At 45.5% G+C, this 17,886-nt stretch overlaps 1 protein-coding gene across 11 annotated transcripts in view; it reads right to left on the bottom strand.

Moving 5' to 3' along the window:
* The window catches only part of LOC147321511 (receptor-type tyrosine-protein phosphatase mu-like), a 230,309-nt gene that overhangs the window by 149,324 nt on the left and 63,099 nt on the right, over positions 1–17,886 (bottom strand). For all 11 annotated transcript variants that reach the window (XM_086305457.1, XM_086305458.1, XM_086305462.1 and 8 more), the window contains exons 3-9: positions 15,522–15,689; positions 15,335–15,444; positions 9,290–9,368; positions 8,453–8,568; positions 8,167–8,341; positions 5,851–5,963; positions 5,335–5,515 (exon numbers count right to left, since the gene is read on the bottom strand). In XM_086305457.1, coding sequence (XP_086161583.1) covers positions 5,335–5,515; positions 5,851–5,963; positions 8,167–8,341; positions 8,453–8,568; positions 9,290–9,368; positions 15,335–15,444; positions 15,522–15,689 — 942 coding nt within the window. The remainder of the gene's footprint in view (positions 1–5,334; positions 5,516–5,850; positions 5,964–8,166; positions 8,342–8,452; positions 8,569–9,289; positions 9,369–15,334; positions 15,445–15,521; positions 15,690–17,886) is intronic.

Below are 17,886 nucleotides of genomic sequence, written 5' to 3'. Positions count from 1 at the left end.
CAGACGAGGTCAAAGCCCTCCGTGTTGCACTCTCCAGCAAGGTACCGGTGCATTTGAAACCAGGTGAGGTGTATACTTTGAAAGCCATCTGCCACACTAAACCTGGGAGCGATAAATTTCAGGCTCTTGTGTGTAGCTCGGAGGACACATCTACACCAGGGGGGTTTATCATCTATGACCAGATAGTTGATGTAAAACCTATGTCTCACTGTAAGTTTAAAGTTGCGGTCAAAAATGCCTCTCGGCGGGGCATCACACTGTATCCTGGAACAGCTATTGCTGAGTGCTCCCCCATTGATTGGGCGGTTCCTGTTGCACTCCCTGATCTGAACCCCCAGCCCGAAGATGCTCCTCTGCAGGCACAGTCCCTGCTAGCTTCTCATAGCGAGGACAGTAACCAATCTGCCGTGCTTCTTGGCCTTGATTTTGGGGACAGCCCGATATCACCACAATTCAAAGAGCACATACAGGCTAGAATTGTCAAAGAAGCATCAGATGCTTTCTCGAAACATGATCTTGACGTTGGTAGTGTGACAGGGGTCAGTCACCGCATTGAGTTAGAACCTCATGTCCCATTCAAAGAGCGGACAAGACGTGTTTCGCCCGCTGATTTCAATGATTTGAAAAGACACCTCCAAGACCTTTTGGCAACAGGCATTATAGAGGAGTCACATAGCCCCTATGCCTCTCCAGTAGTGCTTGTAAGGAAAAAGAATGGGGAACTGCGAATGGTTGTAGATTACCGGAGACTAAACAACCTCACCAAAAAGGACGCATACCCATTGCCTCGTATAGAGGAGACGTTCACTCTGCTCTCTGGTTCAAAATGGTTCACTGTTTTAGATCTCAAGAGCGGGTACTATCAACTTGAAGTTGAGCCATGTGATCGACCCAAGACAGCATTTACAACGCCGTTTGGAACATGGCAATTTCGGAGGATGCCTCAAGGCTTGACTAACTCCCCTGCCACGTTTCAACGGACAATGGAGAAAGTGATGGAGGGAATTAACCTCCAGGAGGTTGTTGCATTTCTAGATGACCTCATAATCTTCTCCAACTCACTGGAAGAGCATGAAGAGCGGGTGATGAAGGTCCTTAAGCGCATTGCTGAGTTTGGTCTGAAGTTATCCCCTTCTAAATGCAAGTTCTTCCAAACCTCCGTGAAATATCTGGGGCATGTAATATCTGCCCAGGGGATCCAGCCTGACCCAGACAAAATTACTGCTGTGAAAGACTGGCCATGCCCACAAACTGCCAAAGAGCTTCGGTCATTCCTAGGTTTCACGGGGTATTACAGGCGGTTTGTGAGGGATTATTCTTGCATTGTCAGGCCTCTCAATGACTTGTTAAAGGGAGAACTAGCCCCCAGGCATAAAGGCCAAAAACATTGGCCACGAACAAAGTCACCCTCACTTGGGGCAAAATGGACCCCTGCCTGCCAGGCTGCTTTTGACCTTATCGTTGAAAAACTGATTTCAGCACCTGTTCTGGCTTTCGCCAACTGGCAGCTCCCGTACGTAGTACACACAGATGCCAGTATGTCAGGCCTGGGAGCAGCGTTGTATCAGGTTCAAGACGGCCAGACTCGAGTAGTAGCTTATGCTAGTCGTGGCCTCTCCAAAAGCGAAAAGAATTACCCTGTACATAAATTAGAATTTCTCGCCCTCAAGTGGGCAGTAAGTGAGAAGTTCCATGATTATTTGTATGGGGCTAATTTCAAGGTGCTGACTGATAACAACCCTTTGACGTATGTGTTGACCAGTGCGAAGCTTGATGCTGCAAGTCACAGATGGCTTGCTTCTCTGTCGATTTACAACTTTGACATACACTACAAATCTGGCCAACATAACACTGATGCTGACGGGCTCTCTAGGAGGCCTCATGGACCCTCAGAGGAGGACGAGGAGTCCCTGGAGACAGACAGAAGAATCTCCAGCATGCTGGACTGTGCTAGTTTGTCCCCTGAGGAGTTTAAAGTTCTCGATGGGGAGGCAATGAGTACTGTGTGTAAACGTCATAGTGTCAATGTCAACACGATCTTAGGTGAAGGCACACAGACAGTCGACACTGTAATCCCTGCCGTGGAAACACTCTTGTGCAATGACAGTGCGGTTCCTGATGACCTTGAGGATCCGGTCCCCCTACCTGGCCAGTCAGCCCTACCAGGAATGTCTATGGTGGACTGGTATCAGTTACAGAGAAATGACAGCTCTTTAGCCCGCATCATAGGCATTTTAGAGACTGGGGATGAGACTTTTGACAGAAAGTCTGAGGAACCTGAGGTGGTTCTGTTTTTACGGGAGAAATCAAAGTTACTTCTAGTTGATGGGGTGCTATACCGTAGAGTTTTTGATCAAAAGGGGAAGGCCTTCCATCAACTTGTCATCCCTAATAGCCATCGAGAGAGAGCTTTCCAAGGTGTTCATGACGAGACAGGTCACATGGGTATTGAGAGAACCTTAGAACTGGCTAGAGCGAGGTTTTACTGGCCAAAAATGGCTAGCTACATTGAGAACAAGTGTAAAACATGTGAGAGGTGTGTGAAACGAAAGGCACGAGTGCAGAAAGCCTCTAAACTTGTCAACATCAAAGTCAGTGGTCCCCTCGAGTTAGTGTGCATAGATTTTCTGACAATAGAACCCGATTCGAGAGACACCAGGAACATCCTAGTACTAACTGATCATTTTACAAAATATGCACAGGCATATCCCACGAGAGATCAGACAGCGAAAACGGTGTCCACAGTGTTATGGGAGAACTTCATCAGTCACTACGGGTTTCCTCGCAGAATCCATAGTGATCAAGGTGCTTGTTTTGAATCTGAAATAGTGGCAGAGCTTTGTAAACTAGCAGGGATTACAAAGTCCCGTACGACACCCTACCATCCACGTGGAAATCCAGTGGAAAGATTCAACAGGACTCTGTTGGACCTCCTCGGAACTCTGGAGGATAAGAAAAAAGAGGAGTGGAGGAAGTATGTTCGCCCCCTTGTACATGCTTATAACTGTACAAAACATGACGCAACTGGAGAAGCGCCCTTCCTTCTGATGTTTGGTAGAGAGCCACGCCTTCCGATTGATCTCTGTTTTGGACATAGTCCACGTGGCCACAGCACCAGAACACATATTCAGTATGTACGAGAACTAAAGAGTAGGCTGAAGTATGCATACGACCTAGCCTCAAGAAATGCTGAGAAGAGACAATTGTTGAACAAAAGACGCTGGGATGCTAAGGTTACTGCCCTTCCATTGGAAGTGGGTGACAGAGTCCTGGTAAGGAATCTGAGCCTAAGAAAGAAACACAAAATCTCTGATAAGTGGGAGCCTATTGTGCACATCGTTGTTAAGCAGACGGATGAGTCTATCCCGGTTTATGTGATTAGGCCAGAGGATGCAGAGGGCAGAGAGCGAGTTCTGCATCGTGACATGCTTCTTCCCTGTGGGTTCCTACCGGTTAACCTGCAATGTGACAGTCAGGATGTGCTAACCAGTTCGGTTCAACCTCTCATGAGAGTGGATGCAGGGAGCAACACAGAAGAAACTCGGCTGGAGGAGGAGTTTGGGCAAGACGAGGAAATAAACTTTACATCCAGCCAATTTCCTGACAATGACTTGTTGGCGGATCAAAGGGATGTTCTGGGAGAACAGGAGGCGTCCCAGCCACAGTATCCTCTGAATCCTGGGGCACCTGAATTCATTGTAGATCTGACAGGATCGGAGACAGCAAACGATGAGGAGGTGCTCAGCCCAGCCCCAACATGTGGTAGGCCACAAAGGAGGAGAGTGCCACCGGCTTATCTCAGTGACTATCAGGTCGGCTACAAAGTCGATTGTAAGCATCACAGTTTCAATGTGCCGATGACACTTGCATTGCTCAATAACTTTTTCCTGTCATTACAACAACAGATTGCTGGGTTAGTGCAATCTCTGTCGGGTGATAGTGACGGGGACGTCACACTTTAAGCAGGGGTGGATGTAACCCAGTGTTAATTTGGTTATCTGATATTGTGTGATATTCAGTATATATGTATATACCTATATTGGGTGTTATAAAATGTTCTTCAATGATTTTGAGGTTTTTTTTATTGCTATTGGTTTGCGGCTGCTTTACGACAGTCGACTGTGGTAGTACATCCTAGCGGGAGGGGCTATGAGCTCACGTGGCTTGTAGCTGTGCCAGAGAGCAAGCTGGGGTGAGCTAGCGGGGAATATCGCCTTCTGCAGTAGCCTTGAAAAGGACTATTGTTCGTTCTCCTGCCAGACGCTTCGCTGCTGTGCTGCCTTACTGCTGTGCTGCCTCGCTGCTGTGCTGCCTTACTACTGTGCTGCCTTACTGGTGCCATTAAAGGACAAGCGGCCGCCATCCCTTCATCCATCCGGACCTTGATTATTTGGACCGAAGTACTCACACACACGCCCGCACTCAGTGCCATACACTCTCTTTATTTTGCTGGCCAGCTAATACCATTTGTTTTTTTTTGTTTTTTTTGTTTGCATTCACAAAGACTATCCAAAGACATTTTGGTTATTGTCAAATAGACACTCTTTGATTACGGACTGAGGAGGTTGTGGTGTTACAACCCCAGGACTGAGAAAAAGGACTCTTTACATAATATATTCACTTGTCTCCTGGTTAGGAAAAGTGACTATTGATGGAAATATTTTTCTTCTTCTTGTCTTTGTTTACATTGTATCCCAGAGAAGTTTTAAGTTGTTCAGGTTGAAACATTTGCATTTAAAGTCGGTTAAGTTTCCTTTGATATATCAGTGTCAAGCTGATGTTTAAGAGGGTATGTTAAGGACAGATGTGCTCCAGTCCATCAATCCTTTAAAGTGCTGGACACCGATGGTAAATTGCCATCAGACCCTAAATAAATTGTCCTCTGCTGTTATCCATATTGCTTCACTCATTCTTTGGTGAGTAGACGTATTGGTTACACGTACACACACACACACACACACACACACACACACACACCTGCGGCACAGTGTGTTGGTGTGTTCATTCAGGAGATTAACTGCTAGCGTAGTGTGTACGCAGTAGCCATTAGGAGCTAATGAGTGTGATGCTAACAAAGCTGGCTGTCTTAAGGAGCTCATCGTTAACCATTAGCCACCTGATGAGCTCAGTGCTAATGCAGCTTAGCACGGTACGCTAATGACTCAGCCATTAACCTCCTAATAAGAGCAGTGTGAGTGGAGCCACACGGTTAGCTGCTAGCTGCTAGCAATCACCCGAGGGTCTCTACAAAACAAAACCAACTATGATGACATGAAACGGCCCTCATCACTGATTGGCTGCAGGGTTCGACCATGTGACCTCACTTTCACCCACCTGCACACTTGGTCCTGGCTCTGAGCGGTGGCCCGGGGTTCCCTGTGCCTCCATCCAGGGGCCTGGTGAGGAGCACACTGATCTCATACTCTGTGTCGGGGTCCAGATGCCCGATTTTATGAGTGGGCTTATCAACCGGTGTGGTGTCGATCAACATGCCTGCTGTCGTCCGATACTCAACCTGAAAGCGAGCACAATGTTACAGGTAGGCTGCCCCAGAAGTGGACAAAAATCACCCGACCAAAACAAATATAAAGCAAATTCCTGGATCTAAACTTTCTTTGAAAAAAAAATATGCACGCATATACATCTGCACATACATACATACATACATACTATAGAATTGTAAGTTCTATGCATTACAGAATTCTGCCACAGTTTGTGGCTCCAGCGTCTAAACTTTCTTTGACTATTAGCCTGTTAAAGGGAACAGCAGGCTGATAAGCTAACTATGCAATGTTAGCCAATGTCGTAGCTGTAGCCACACTTCTGAATCAGTGACCAATCAGCACTCACGTCTCGCTCAGTGATTGGTCCGTCCCCATTGATCGAGTTGGCGTTAAGTTGTATCCACAGGTAGGTGGCACCAACTGCTGTCAGCTGAGGAGGGGCGATGGGTACAGGGGGCTCTGAGGGACAAAGGACCAAGATCAGTCTGACAACACACACATGAACACTCACACACACATGAACACTCACACACACATGAACACTCACACACACATGAACACTCACACACACATGCTCTTCTGGGTTTCACTAAACTCTTGACGAGGGAGGAAGGTGTTAATAAGACAATTAATATTCGTGACCTTCGGCGAATCACGGCAGACCTGGATTCTATTACCCAGAATCCCCGGTGGTGCTGCTCTACTTCGTCTTGACCCACTTCATCAAAAACACACACACACACACCAGCCAGGATACAATGATATCTGTTTTTCACGTTCAAGTTAATGTTCACCTGTGTGTGTGTGTGTGTGTGTGTGTGTGTGTGTGTGTGTGTGTGTGTGTGTGTGTGTGTGTGTGTGTTATTGTATCAAACACACATACAAAGTCTGAGTGACAGTTCAATCAGAGGTTTAACCGCCGGGGATTGTGGGGATATGTGTCAGGTCATGTGACCAACAAACACCTCCTCACCTGTTATGGTGTTTGTTTGCTTAGAAATGGCACACACAGACACACACTTAATCCTTGTATTGATCAGCTCAGCTGTGAGTAATGTCACTTGGATCTGCTTCTTCTCACATCTACAGACACAAACTGAAATCTGAACTAAACAAATATAAAAGTATATATGAGTGTGTGTGTGTGTATAAAAATAAAACTCGGGTTTCAAGCTGGGGTCCTCAGTAGCTTGAGGGTCCTGCGCAGTATCTTAGCTGTATCTTAGCTGTTCATACTGCACTCTTCTGAACAGAGATCCCTGATGTTGTTCCCGGGACCTGCTGGAGCCACTTGCCTAACTTGAGGGGGTCACTGCCCTGGTCAGCACTGGGACCACTCTTACCTTCGCTCTCTACAACTTCTTCTCCAGCACCGTCAATCTGGTTATCAAAAACCAGGCCTGTACGTCCAGGTAAAAGCACCTACGGAGCTGCCAGAGCCCCGCCCTACATAAAAGGCAGATTCAACATGAAACTGTTTAAAAGCTGCAAACTCAGACGCTCTCTGCTCATCATCCTCCGCCTGGCTTTACGATCCTGAACAAAGAGCCCTAACAGCTGGTAGCGCAGTGCTAGTTAGCATCACCCAGCATGGTGTGCAGTGGGACCTATTTCTGAATGTGCAGTTAGTGTGTCACAAACACTTTGTTGTGTGATGGAAGAGTGCGATATAAACTGTTGTCTCATCAGTTTGTCGTGATATAATCAGAGTATGAAGTGGGTGCTCCACAGCGCCTCTGGTGGCTGAAAATATAAAACAGCGCTGTGATCCCTCAGCGCACATGTGACACAAATACAGAAATAATGAAGTCGGACATCCATGAAACCGTCACAGGCTGCTGATCGATTACTGATGGATCCCATTGATCTGCTGTGATTTCTCCTATTTAGACTGAAACATGCTTAAATGTAAAATCGCAGAATTATGTTCATTTAAGAGAATCTAATAAAACATGAAATCATATTTATACTGCTGGTCTCAGCAGGCACCATCAAATGTGCCGCCATGACTAAGCCGCGAGATGAAGGCTAAACGCCATCGAGGCTCATCCCGCGTTCCTCCGACTCTTCAGCGTGATGGGGTAGGAAAAAAGTGTGGATGAAAGCTACGCTTCAGAGACGCCTGACGGCTCCGTCGCACCGAACACGGTGCGTTTAACGAGTCATCGTTAACACGCTGCGGGCCCGCATGTGCGTTCGGGTTAGGGCGCCAGCACTCTGACAAGCAGCGCCAGAAAGAGGAGGCTTTTACTTTGGCGTGATTCATCTTCACAGAAACATTCTGACAAAACGCCGCCGAGACTCCCGCCTTAAAACGGCGCTCTGACTTTCTAATGAGGCTCTCCTCTAACCCCGCAACACACACACACACACACACACATACACACACACACAGTCACAAAGCAGTAATGAGGAGCTTTAATAAAACTCTTTCTCGTTTCACGATGGAGTCATTAAAATAAAAAACATGACAAACTGCAGCTTTGATCTGCAGCGAGAGACAGACGAGTGAGGGAGGGGGGTGAGGAGAGGGGGAGGGGGTGAGAAGGAGGGACAGGCGTCCTCTTGTGGAAGACAGGATGATCAGTTTTTTAAGCTTCACATTATTCACATCACTTAAATATATTCAGAGATTATCAGTCAATAAGAGAGCAGCACTCACGTTTGACTGTGAGGTCAGCATAGGAGGACACGCCCACCCCTCGCTCTGATTGGGCGATGCAGCGGTAGCGTCCAGAGTCTCCTTTGGTCGTGTTGTCCACATTGAAGCTCGCCACATAACGCCGAGCATTCAGCGGTTTGGTTTCCCGTACCGCGGCCTGCCGACCGCCCATTCCCTGCCGAGCACAAACACACAAAGTGAAGCAGCCACATACACACACGCCACGCCGAGTGCAGTCTCGCCGCGTGGCGCTCATGTTACTGACTATGGATTATTGATAGATCACCTGCAGGTACAGCAGCAGGTTGCTCTGCGGACGTCCATTGACGGTGCAGTGAAACGTGGCTGTCTGTCCTGCGTTCACCTCCACACCTTTGATATGGAGGAAGTGAGGGGTGCTCACTGAGGACAGGAACACGTAAAACACTGAGGTCAGAGGTCACACACTGCTGACATCACCTGACTGACCATGCTACGGTAACAGTGAGTCTTCTCTCCTCTGATCTCTTCAGCCGAAAAACAAAAATCTCTACAATCCAATTAGAAAATGGATTCTGGAGGATGCAGGTAAGTGTGTGTGTGTGTGTGTGTGTGTGTGTGTGTGTGTGTGTGTGTGTGTGTGTGTGTGTGTATGTGTTTTCAATCAGTTTATTGAACAGTGTTGACGTGAAGTAAGACAGCAAGAAAAAGTTCAGGTCAAAGATGTTTACTCGAGGTTTTTCTTCCATCAAAAAGATGTGTACACACACACACACGCACACACACCACCCTATGTGTGTGTGCGTGTGTGTGTTGTGTTCACATAACAAAACAACATAAAAATAGGAGTATTCAGTTGAGCAAGTAGATAAACAGAAGGATGGATCAAAGTCCATGCTAATCAACTTATATTTTAATGAGCTCCCCTGCCTCCACACACACACACACACACACACACACACACACACACACACACACACACACACACACACACACAGTGACCTTGATTCTACAATACCGGCTCAACTTTTAACATTGTTATCCAATTAAGTAGCCAAACGTCGTTAACCAATTAGGAACTTGTTCTACAAGGGGGCGGTGTCTTCCTGTGTGTCTGTGTGTGCGTGTGTGTGTGTAAACTTACTGCACTGGTGTCCCTGCAGTGAGATGTCCTTGATGGCCAGAATGCCTCTGTGACCGGTGCTGACCGCCTCAAACACCACCTGCACCAAAGACCAAACACCAGCTGTGAAACCTCAGACCTGCTCGTGTTGATAGTTTTAACCCTTTAACGTCCACGCATCAAGAGGCCGCCTGCTTCATTTTGGCTGTAAAGCTACAAAATAATTCTCATCTCATCACAGTGTCAGATGTGTAGTTGTCAGTTACCACGGTGTCAGATGTGTAGTTGTCAGTTACCACGGTGTCAGATGTGTATGTCTGTGAAGGTTCTCAATCATCCAGGTCATCGTAGTCTAAGGAGCTTGCAAAGAAAAGCGTCTGGACTTCTTTAAGTTGCTTGAAGACGTTTTACCTCTCATCCGAGAAGCTTCTTCAATTCTAAGGTCAAATGGTGGAGAGTCCCAGATTTAAACCTAGTGGGAATTTCCCCCCACAGAGGGACAAAAGGACCCCCTGATGATCCTCTAATCGCCTGAGCCAAGGTGTGAAACTGGGTGTGGGTCGCAATCAGCCAGGGACTCCCCACCCATTTGACCTTAGAACTGAAGAAGCTTCTCGGATGAGAGGTGAAACGTCTTCAAGCAACTTAAAGAACTCCAGACGCTTTTCTTTGCAAGCTCCTTTGACTGTCAGATGTGTAGTTGTCAGTTACACAATTACCACGGTGTCAGATTTGTAGTTGACAGTTACCAGTGTCAGATGTGACCCTGACCGCGGCTTTTGTCAGTGTTTTCTATTTGTGTCCAAAAAGAAAGAATCTCTGATGTAAGTCAAACATGACTACAGACATCAGTTCAGATTCTCTGCCTGTGAGTTTGATGACTTTAACGTCAGACCGTTTTCTTAATAGTGCTTATATTTTCCATCTGAGTGTAACGAGTGGGCCCAGCAGCGTGCCCTGAGGAACTTCTAACGCCATGACAACTTCATGAAGCCAGAGAAAATTCCCCTGCCATATACGTCCTTGATAACCCTCTCTGACACACATTCAGCTGTGTGTGTGTGTGTGTGTGTGTGTGTTGTACAGTCAGCATAGAAAATGGAGCCTTACTTCCTGTTGCCGCCCATAACAGGAAGTCCTCCTCCCTCCCGTCTCTCTCAGATATGACTTCTCTTCCCTTCATTCTTCTCTCCTCCCTGCATTTCCTTTTCCAATCTCTCACTTCCTGATTCTTTCTTTCAGTCCTCCCCCGCTTCTCCCCCCTCCACTATCTAATTAAGCCTGTCACTAATGAGCTAGCAGTGTTGTTACCGTGGTGATGCAGCTAATTAGTGATGGCTGCTGTGATGACAGGATGGTTGTTCACAGGCAACAACACCTGCACGTGTGTCTGTGTGTGTGTATTACAATCTGTGTGTTACAGTGTGTGTGTGTGTTAAAGTGTGCGTATGTGTGTTTGTGATACAGTGTGTGTGTATGTGTGTGTTTGTGTGTGTGGTTGTGTGTGTGGCTCCCTGCTGTGGGACTTGATGGTTTATGGGCCGGCGTGCTGACCTGCAGACAGCAGTGTTTGTCTGTCAGACTCAGACAGATGTTGGACAGATGCAGCTGCAGTGACCTCTCCGTTGCCAGGACAACACCTGAACATTGTGCAGGTGTTGACTTATCAGCTGAGCTAGCGTGGTAATTAGTCTGTATGGGAGCAACAGACACCGGCTAATACCGGTCCAGTTTAGGTGAAGTCGAGCATAACAACAACCAGCTACTGCTGGTGACAAATTCGTAGATGGGTATAAAGGTCAAACGTAAATGAGGATTAATGCAGCACTTTTCCAGCATTAAAGTAACTGATCCAGAGTTCAAAGGTCACAGTGTCATGCCAGCGCTACGACCATCCTGGACACAGATCACAAATTGGAGTCAGAAGAAACATTAATGGTCAGAGAAAGCCAGAGCAAGTCACCGCGCCCAGCTTTCAGAGAACAGAATAGAATAGAATAGAATAGAATTCAACTTTATTGTCATTGCACATGCACAGGTACAGGGCAACGAAATGCAGTTTGCATCCATCCAGAAGTGCTTTAGTGATATAGATATATTACAATATATATTAGCAATAATATAGATATGTGAGTATATTACAGAAATGGGTCTATTATGTTATAATGTACACGGTATGAGGTATGTTCTGAATATTCTATAACTATAAGTATGTACAGGCTGTAGTGAGTACAAGCTATGAACAGGCTATGAACAGGATATAAATATGAAAAACTATACAGAATATGAAATAAATAACTTTACAGAAATCTGAGATATAAAGTTATACAGAAATGGGAACTATGCAAGTTGTAAACAGTTGTAGGGTTAAAAATTATCGAATGTACAGAATGATTATTTACACAGAGCTATACAGTAGTGCAGTTAAGATAAGTGAGATATACAGGGAGTGCAGAATTATTAGGCAAATGAGTATTTTGTCCACATCATCCTCTTCATGCATGTTGTCTTACTCCAAGCTGTATAGGCTCGAAAGCCTACTACCAATTAAGCATATTAGGTGATGTGCATCTCTGTAATGAGAAGGGGTGTGGTCTAATGACATCAACACCCTATATCAGGTGTGCATAATTATTAGGCAACGTCCTTTCCTTTGGCAAAATGGGTCAAAAGAAGGACTTGACAGGCTCAGAAAAGTCAAAAATAGTGAGATATCTTGCAGAGGGATGCAGCAGTCTCAAAATTGCAAAGCTTCTGAAGCGTGATCATCGAACAATCAAGCGTTTCATTCAAAATAGTCAACAGGGTCGCAAGAAGCGTGTGGAAAAACCAAGGCGCAAAATAACTGCCCATGAACTGAGAAAAGTCAAGCGTGCAGCTGCCAAGATGCCACTTGCCACCAGTTTGGCCATATTTCAGAGCTGCAACATCACTGGAGTGCCCAAAAGCACAAGGTGTGCAATACTCAGAGACATGGCCAAGGTAAGAAAGGCTGAAAGACGACCATCACTGAACAAGACACACAAGCTGAAACGTCAAGACTGGGCCAAGAAATATCTCAAGACTGATTTTTCTAAGGTTTTATGGACTGATGAAATGAGAGGGAGTCTTGATGGGCCAGATGGATGGGCCCGTGGCTGGATTGGTAAAGGGCAGAGAGCTCCAGTCCGACTCAGACGCCAGCAAGGTGGAGGTGGAGTACTGGTTTGGGCTGGTATCATCAAAGATGAGCTTGTGGGGCCTTTTCGGGTTGAGGATGGAGTCAAGCTCAACTCCCAGTCCTACTGCCAGTTTCTGGAAGACACCTTCTTCAAGCAGTGGTACAGGAAGAAGTCTGCATCCTTCAAGAAAAACATGATTTTCATGCAGGACAATGCTCCATCACACGCGTCCAAGTACTCCACAGCGTGGCTGCAATAAAGGGTATAAAAGAAGAAAAACTAATGACATGGCCTCCTTGTTCACCTGATCTGAACCCCATTGAGAACCTGTGGTCCATCATCAAATGTGAGATTTACAAGGAGGGAAAACAGTACACCTCTCTGAACAGTGTCTGGGAGGCTGTGGTTGCTGCTGCACGCAATGTTGATGGTGAACAGATCAAAACACTGACAGAATCCATGGATGGCAGGCTTTTGAGTGTCCTTGCAAAGAAAGGTGGCTATATTGGTCGCTGATTTGTTTTTGTTTTGTTTTTGAATGTCAGAAATGTATATTTGTGAATGTGGAGATGTTATATTGGTTTCACTGGTAAAAATAAATAATTGAAATGGGTATATATTTGTTTTTTGTTAAGTTGCCTAATAATTATGCACAGTAATAGTCACCTGCACACACAGATATCCCCCTAAAATAGCTCAAACTAAAAACAAACTAAAAACTACTTCCACAAACATTCAGCTTTGATATTAATGAGTTTTTTGGGTTCATTGAGAACATGGTTGTTGTTCAATAATAAAATTATTCCTCAAAAATACAACTTGCCTAATAATTCTGCACTCCCTGTAATTCCTACAGAGGCTATATAAAGTGCTAGTGGTTGTGAATGGTGGTTCAGTCCATGTTATTATTGTGTGTTTGAGGGTACAGTTGTCCATTGTGGGTGTGTGTATGTCCAGTCCATGAGTTAACGTGGGTCAGATGTCAGGAGGCAGAGTTCAGGAGTCTGACAGCTGTGGGGAAGAAGCTGTTCCGGTACCTGGTGGTCTTAGTCCAGAGGCTCCTGTAGCGCCTCCCAGAGGGCAGGAGGGTGAAGAGTCCATGTGATGGGTGACTGGGGTCTTTGATGATTTTCCCAGCCCTTTTCAGACGCCGCTTCCTGTAGATGTCTTTTATGGCAGGAAGTGATGCTCCGGCGATGCGCTGGGCAGTTTTCACGACCCTCTGCAACGCCTTCCGGTCCGAGGCAGAGCAGTTCCCGTACCAGACTGTTATACAGTTGGTCAGGATGCTCTCGATGGTGCAACGATAGAAGTTCACCAGGATGTCTGAGGACAGGTGGTTCTTCCTCAGGGTCCTCAAGAAGAAGAGGCGCTGGTGAGCCTTCTTGACCAGCTTGGAGCAGTTGGTCGTCCAGGTGAGATCCTCGGAGATGTGGACTCCCAGAATGCAATTAGCTTCAACAGAACCGCCTCCAACGCAGTGGGAGGGGCCTCGTAACTTACAGGTAAGTTCAGGAAACATTCTCTCCCATAAGGCTGTTATGAGGGGGGAAACAGTCTGTGTATCAGGCTGTAAATATGCTTGTTTTAACATGGGAGTCTTTGGGACTGACTCACTGCTGCCTCTGCTGGACGTCAGAGAAACTGCAAGTGGTAGAGACATGACAACAACAACACAGAATCTATAAAGAGAGCTGCCTGTGAGTGGTGCAGGTGGAAACACCTTTGTGAATGCTTTCATGTGTTTGTGTGATTTTAATAAGTCCAGCGTCAGACCGACAATCAGCCATAAGTGTTCAGAGCCACACGACTGAAACGCAAAATCACTTCTAAAATGTTGGACAGTAACAGGAACAGATTGGGACGTTGAGTCCAGAGGTTGTGCTGTCGACGGGAGGAAACATTTTTTGGCACTAGAAGGTTCCCGTGGTGAGAAAAACTCACTTCCTGCTGCTGCTCTACACCAAGTGTGCGCCTATGTGTGCGTGTTGAACCAATTAGCAGCAGCCCTCGTGTGGTTTGGAGATGACAGAGCTTTTAAAGCCACATAAAAGAGCTTTCAATACGGATCAGCCACATCCAGAGCGAGTGTGTGTGCATTCGCCTGTGTATCTCTGTGAGGACCACTGCAACTCTCAGGACATGTGAGGATCGCTTTTTGGGACGGAGGGTCCAGACTGGGGATCAGGGTTTGGTCAGTACCCCAACCACAGTCCTCGCAGTGATAGAAATACCAGCGTGTGTGTTATCTCGCTGCTTTCAGACTGCTTTCAAACACACAATAATAACATGGACTGAACCACCACTCACAACCACTAGCACTTTATATAGCCTCTGTAGAAATTATCCACATATCTCACTTATCTTAACTGCACTACTGTATAGCTCTGTGTAAATAATCATTCTGTACATACGATAATTTTTAACCCTACAACTGTTTACAACTTGCATAGTTCCCATTTCTGTATAACTGTATATCTCAGATTCTGTAAAGTTATTTATTTCATATTCTGTATAGTTTTTCATATTTATATCCTGTTCATATCCTGTACATAGCTTGTACTCACTACAGCCTGTACATACTTATAGTTATAGAATATTCACAACATACTTCATACCGTGTACATTATAACATACCATAATAGACCCATTTCTGTAATATACGCACATATCTATATTATTGCTAATATATATTGTAATATATCTATATCACTAAAGCACTTCTGGATGGATGCAAACTGCATTTCGTTGCCCTGTACCTGTGCATGTGCAATGACAATAAAGTTGAATTCTATTCTATTCTATTCTTTCCAGCCAATCTCCCAGTTTAGTACCACCTGGTATCACACTATTCAGGTAAAACCTGTCAAAAGTAAACGTGCGTGTTTGCGTTAGGGTGGTTTACCTCGTAGTGATTGGGCCAGAAGGTGGACACAGCAAGCTCCACCCCCTTCCAGATGTGGTAGGAGGGGCCTGAGAAGTTAAAGACAGGAACTCCCAGAGGACTACTGTTCTCTGCAGGAAACATATACACCGTCATCATCTGAGAGCTCGGCCTACACTGACTAACCTGCGCCAGTGTTCCTGCGTACCTTTGATGTAGACGTTAAGCGTAGCGGGCACGGCACCCTCGCGCCCTCCAACCTGGTAAAACAGGAAACTGAGGCAGTGCGTGTCGTTTTCTCTGAGTGGCGGTAGTAGCAGCTGAGCGCGCTGACCACCATAGCGACCTGACGTGTTCACAAACAGGAAGGAGGAGCCTGCGGAGAGGAAGCAACACCTCATTATAAACAGCCAAGATAAAGTCCTTAAACAGTGACAGACTTCAAAATAAAAAGCATGTTTGTATAGAAATATGTCTTTTTATTTACTTTTAAAATCTTTGTGTATGTGAACAGCACATAAAAAACTGAATGAGTTAAATTTAAAATGGTTTGAATGCAAAACGGGTTAATAATGGTCAGAGGGTCCGGTGGCGCCAGTGTCCGGCAGCCTCGCCTCTGTCAGTGCGCCCCAGGGTGGCTGTGGCTACAATGTAGCTGCCATCACCAGTGTGTGAATGTGTGTGTGAATGGCTGGATGACAGGTTGTGTAAAGCGCTTTGGGGTCCTTAGGGACTAGAAAAGCGCTATACAAATACAGGCCATTTACCAATAAACATGTTTATTAGCATATTAATACATATGATTAATAAACATGTTAATAAACATCAAACTTTCTCACAGTGAACATGTTGAGGATTAACACCCATCAAAATAAAGTCAGACTTTCAGCTCAATGTTTCTGATCATTTATTGGAGCGAATGCCAGACAGCACAGCCTTCAAAATAAAAGCATGTGTGAGGTCACAGGATGGAGAAAATGAAAAGGAGTGAAGACGGTGGGAAAGAGATGAAACAACAGGAAAGGTGAGTCTATTTGTCAGTATGTGACAAATAGGTGAAGTGAGAATAGTGAAGGACGGAAGTGACGGACAAGGTTCAAGGTTCTTTATTATTTGTCACATGCATAGTTATACAAGTATAACACACAGTGAAATGTAGCCTGACACGCTCCTCGACATGTGCAAAAATTGGGGGGGGGGGGGGGGGGGGGGGGGTGTAGAGGAAGAACATTATATATATATATATATATATATATATATATATATATATATATATATATATATATATATATATATATTCGGTTCGGTACGCATATGTATCGAACAATACAACATTTGTAATTTCTTTTATCAATTTTCCTTCTGACGATGCTGTCTGTGTTGAGCGCTCAGTGAATCTGTGTTCGACTACTCCGCCTAGGCTGCACTGTCGAGCGCAGATTCACTGAGCGCTCAACACAGACAGCATCATCAGAAGGAAGAGCGCAGGGCAAGCTAGCGAGACAGAAGTTAAGCTCTCCTTGCAACAGGCAAATTGAACCTCATTCAGATCTGGCGTTTGGAATTATTTTGGTTTTCATGTGACGTATGACCCTGAAGGTAAGCGAGTCATGGACTAAAGTAAAACAGTATGTTGGATGTGCCATGCAATGCTCAATTACATGGGTGGGAACTAGTGTGTTAGCGCAGTTAGCTCGTTAACGTGTTGGCCGTCTAGCCCCATGCACGGAGTGATCGGCGGTAGCTCGTTAACGGAGATTTGCCGTGTTGTGGCGTTAAGGTCATTTCAACGAGATTAACCTGAAAGCACTAGTGGGAACACAACGAATATGACTGCACATTTACGCCGACATCATCCTAGTGCAAAGACAAGTGGAAGCAGACAAAAAAAAGCAAGCATGCTACTAACTTTAGCCGAGTCATTTAGACAGCTGTTAGCACATGATTCTCCTTATGCTGCTGAGAATATAGCCCAGAAGAAGCGGATAGTATAGCTTTTATTTTGGAAAGAGACATTTCTTTGTAATAAACTCTCTTTTCCAAAGATGAGTGATTCCTCAATCAGATACAGGGCTCGCAATATCGCTAGCCCGACGTCCTGGAGCTAGCGATTTTTTTCAGTCGGGCTACCAAAATCTTTCTCTTCCCTGCCCGTCGGGCTATTGTAGGAAAAATATATGTCAATGCTTTTGCATTCTTTCAGAAATGTAGCTGGGTAATTATGTCATTGGCATCGGTGAGCCACTGTCAATATGTGACATATTGAAGTCGCGTTTGAATTTGCGCTTGTTTTTTTGCTTTCACTTTGCAATCGTGCGAACTGTGTATAGAGAGCGACAGCACTGATCTGTGAGTGATGATAATTTGTGCACCAATTCCTCTGACATCGTCTTATTAATCGTTAGCTTACTATGCAAACATGACAAGTGAAATCTCCCGCAGCTTAAACATGTGAGAGGTTGATCGCGCAGAGAATCGCTGAGCTTATGTGAGTGAGTGTGTAAAAGCATTTCAGTTCTGCTGAGCCAAATAAGACAGGTCAGGGTGAAGAAGTGACAGCCAAAGAAAAGCTT

This window comes from Aulonocara sp. 'chitande type north' Nkhata Bay, linkage group LG9 (genome assembly GCF_057382095.1).
Source record: "Aulonocara sp. 'chitande type north' Nkhata Bay isolate Kocher_YH1m ecotype deep benthic linkage group LG9, A_spYH_male_GT1.1, whole genome shotgun sequence".
NCBI lineage: Eukaryota > Metazoa > Chordata > Actinopteri > Cichliformes > Cichlidae > Aulonocara > Aulonocara sp. 'chitande type north' Nkhata Bay.
The sequence above is the reverse complement of the archived record's forward strand: the minus strand, read 5'-3'. Positions and strand labels throughout refer to the sequence as shown.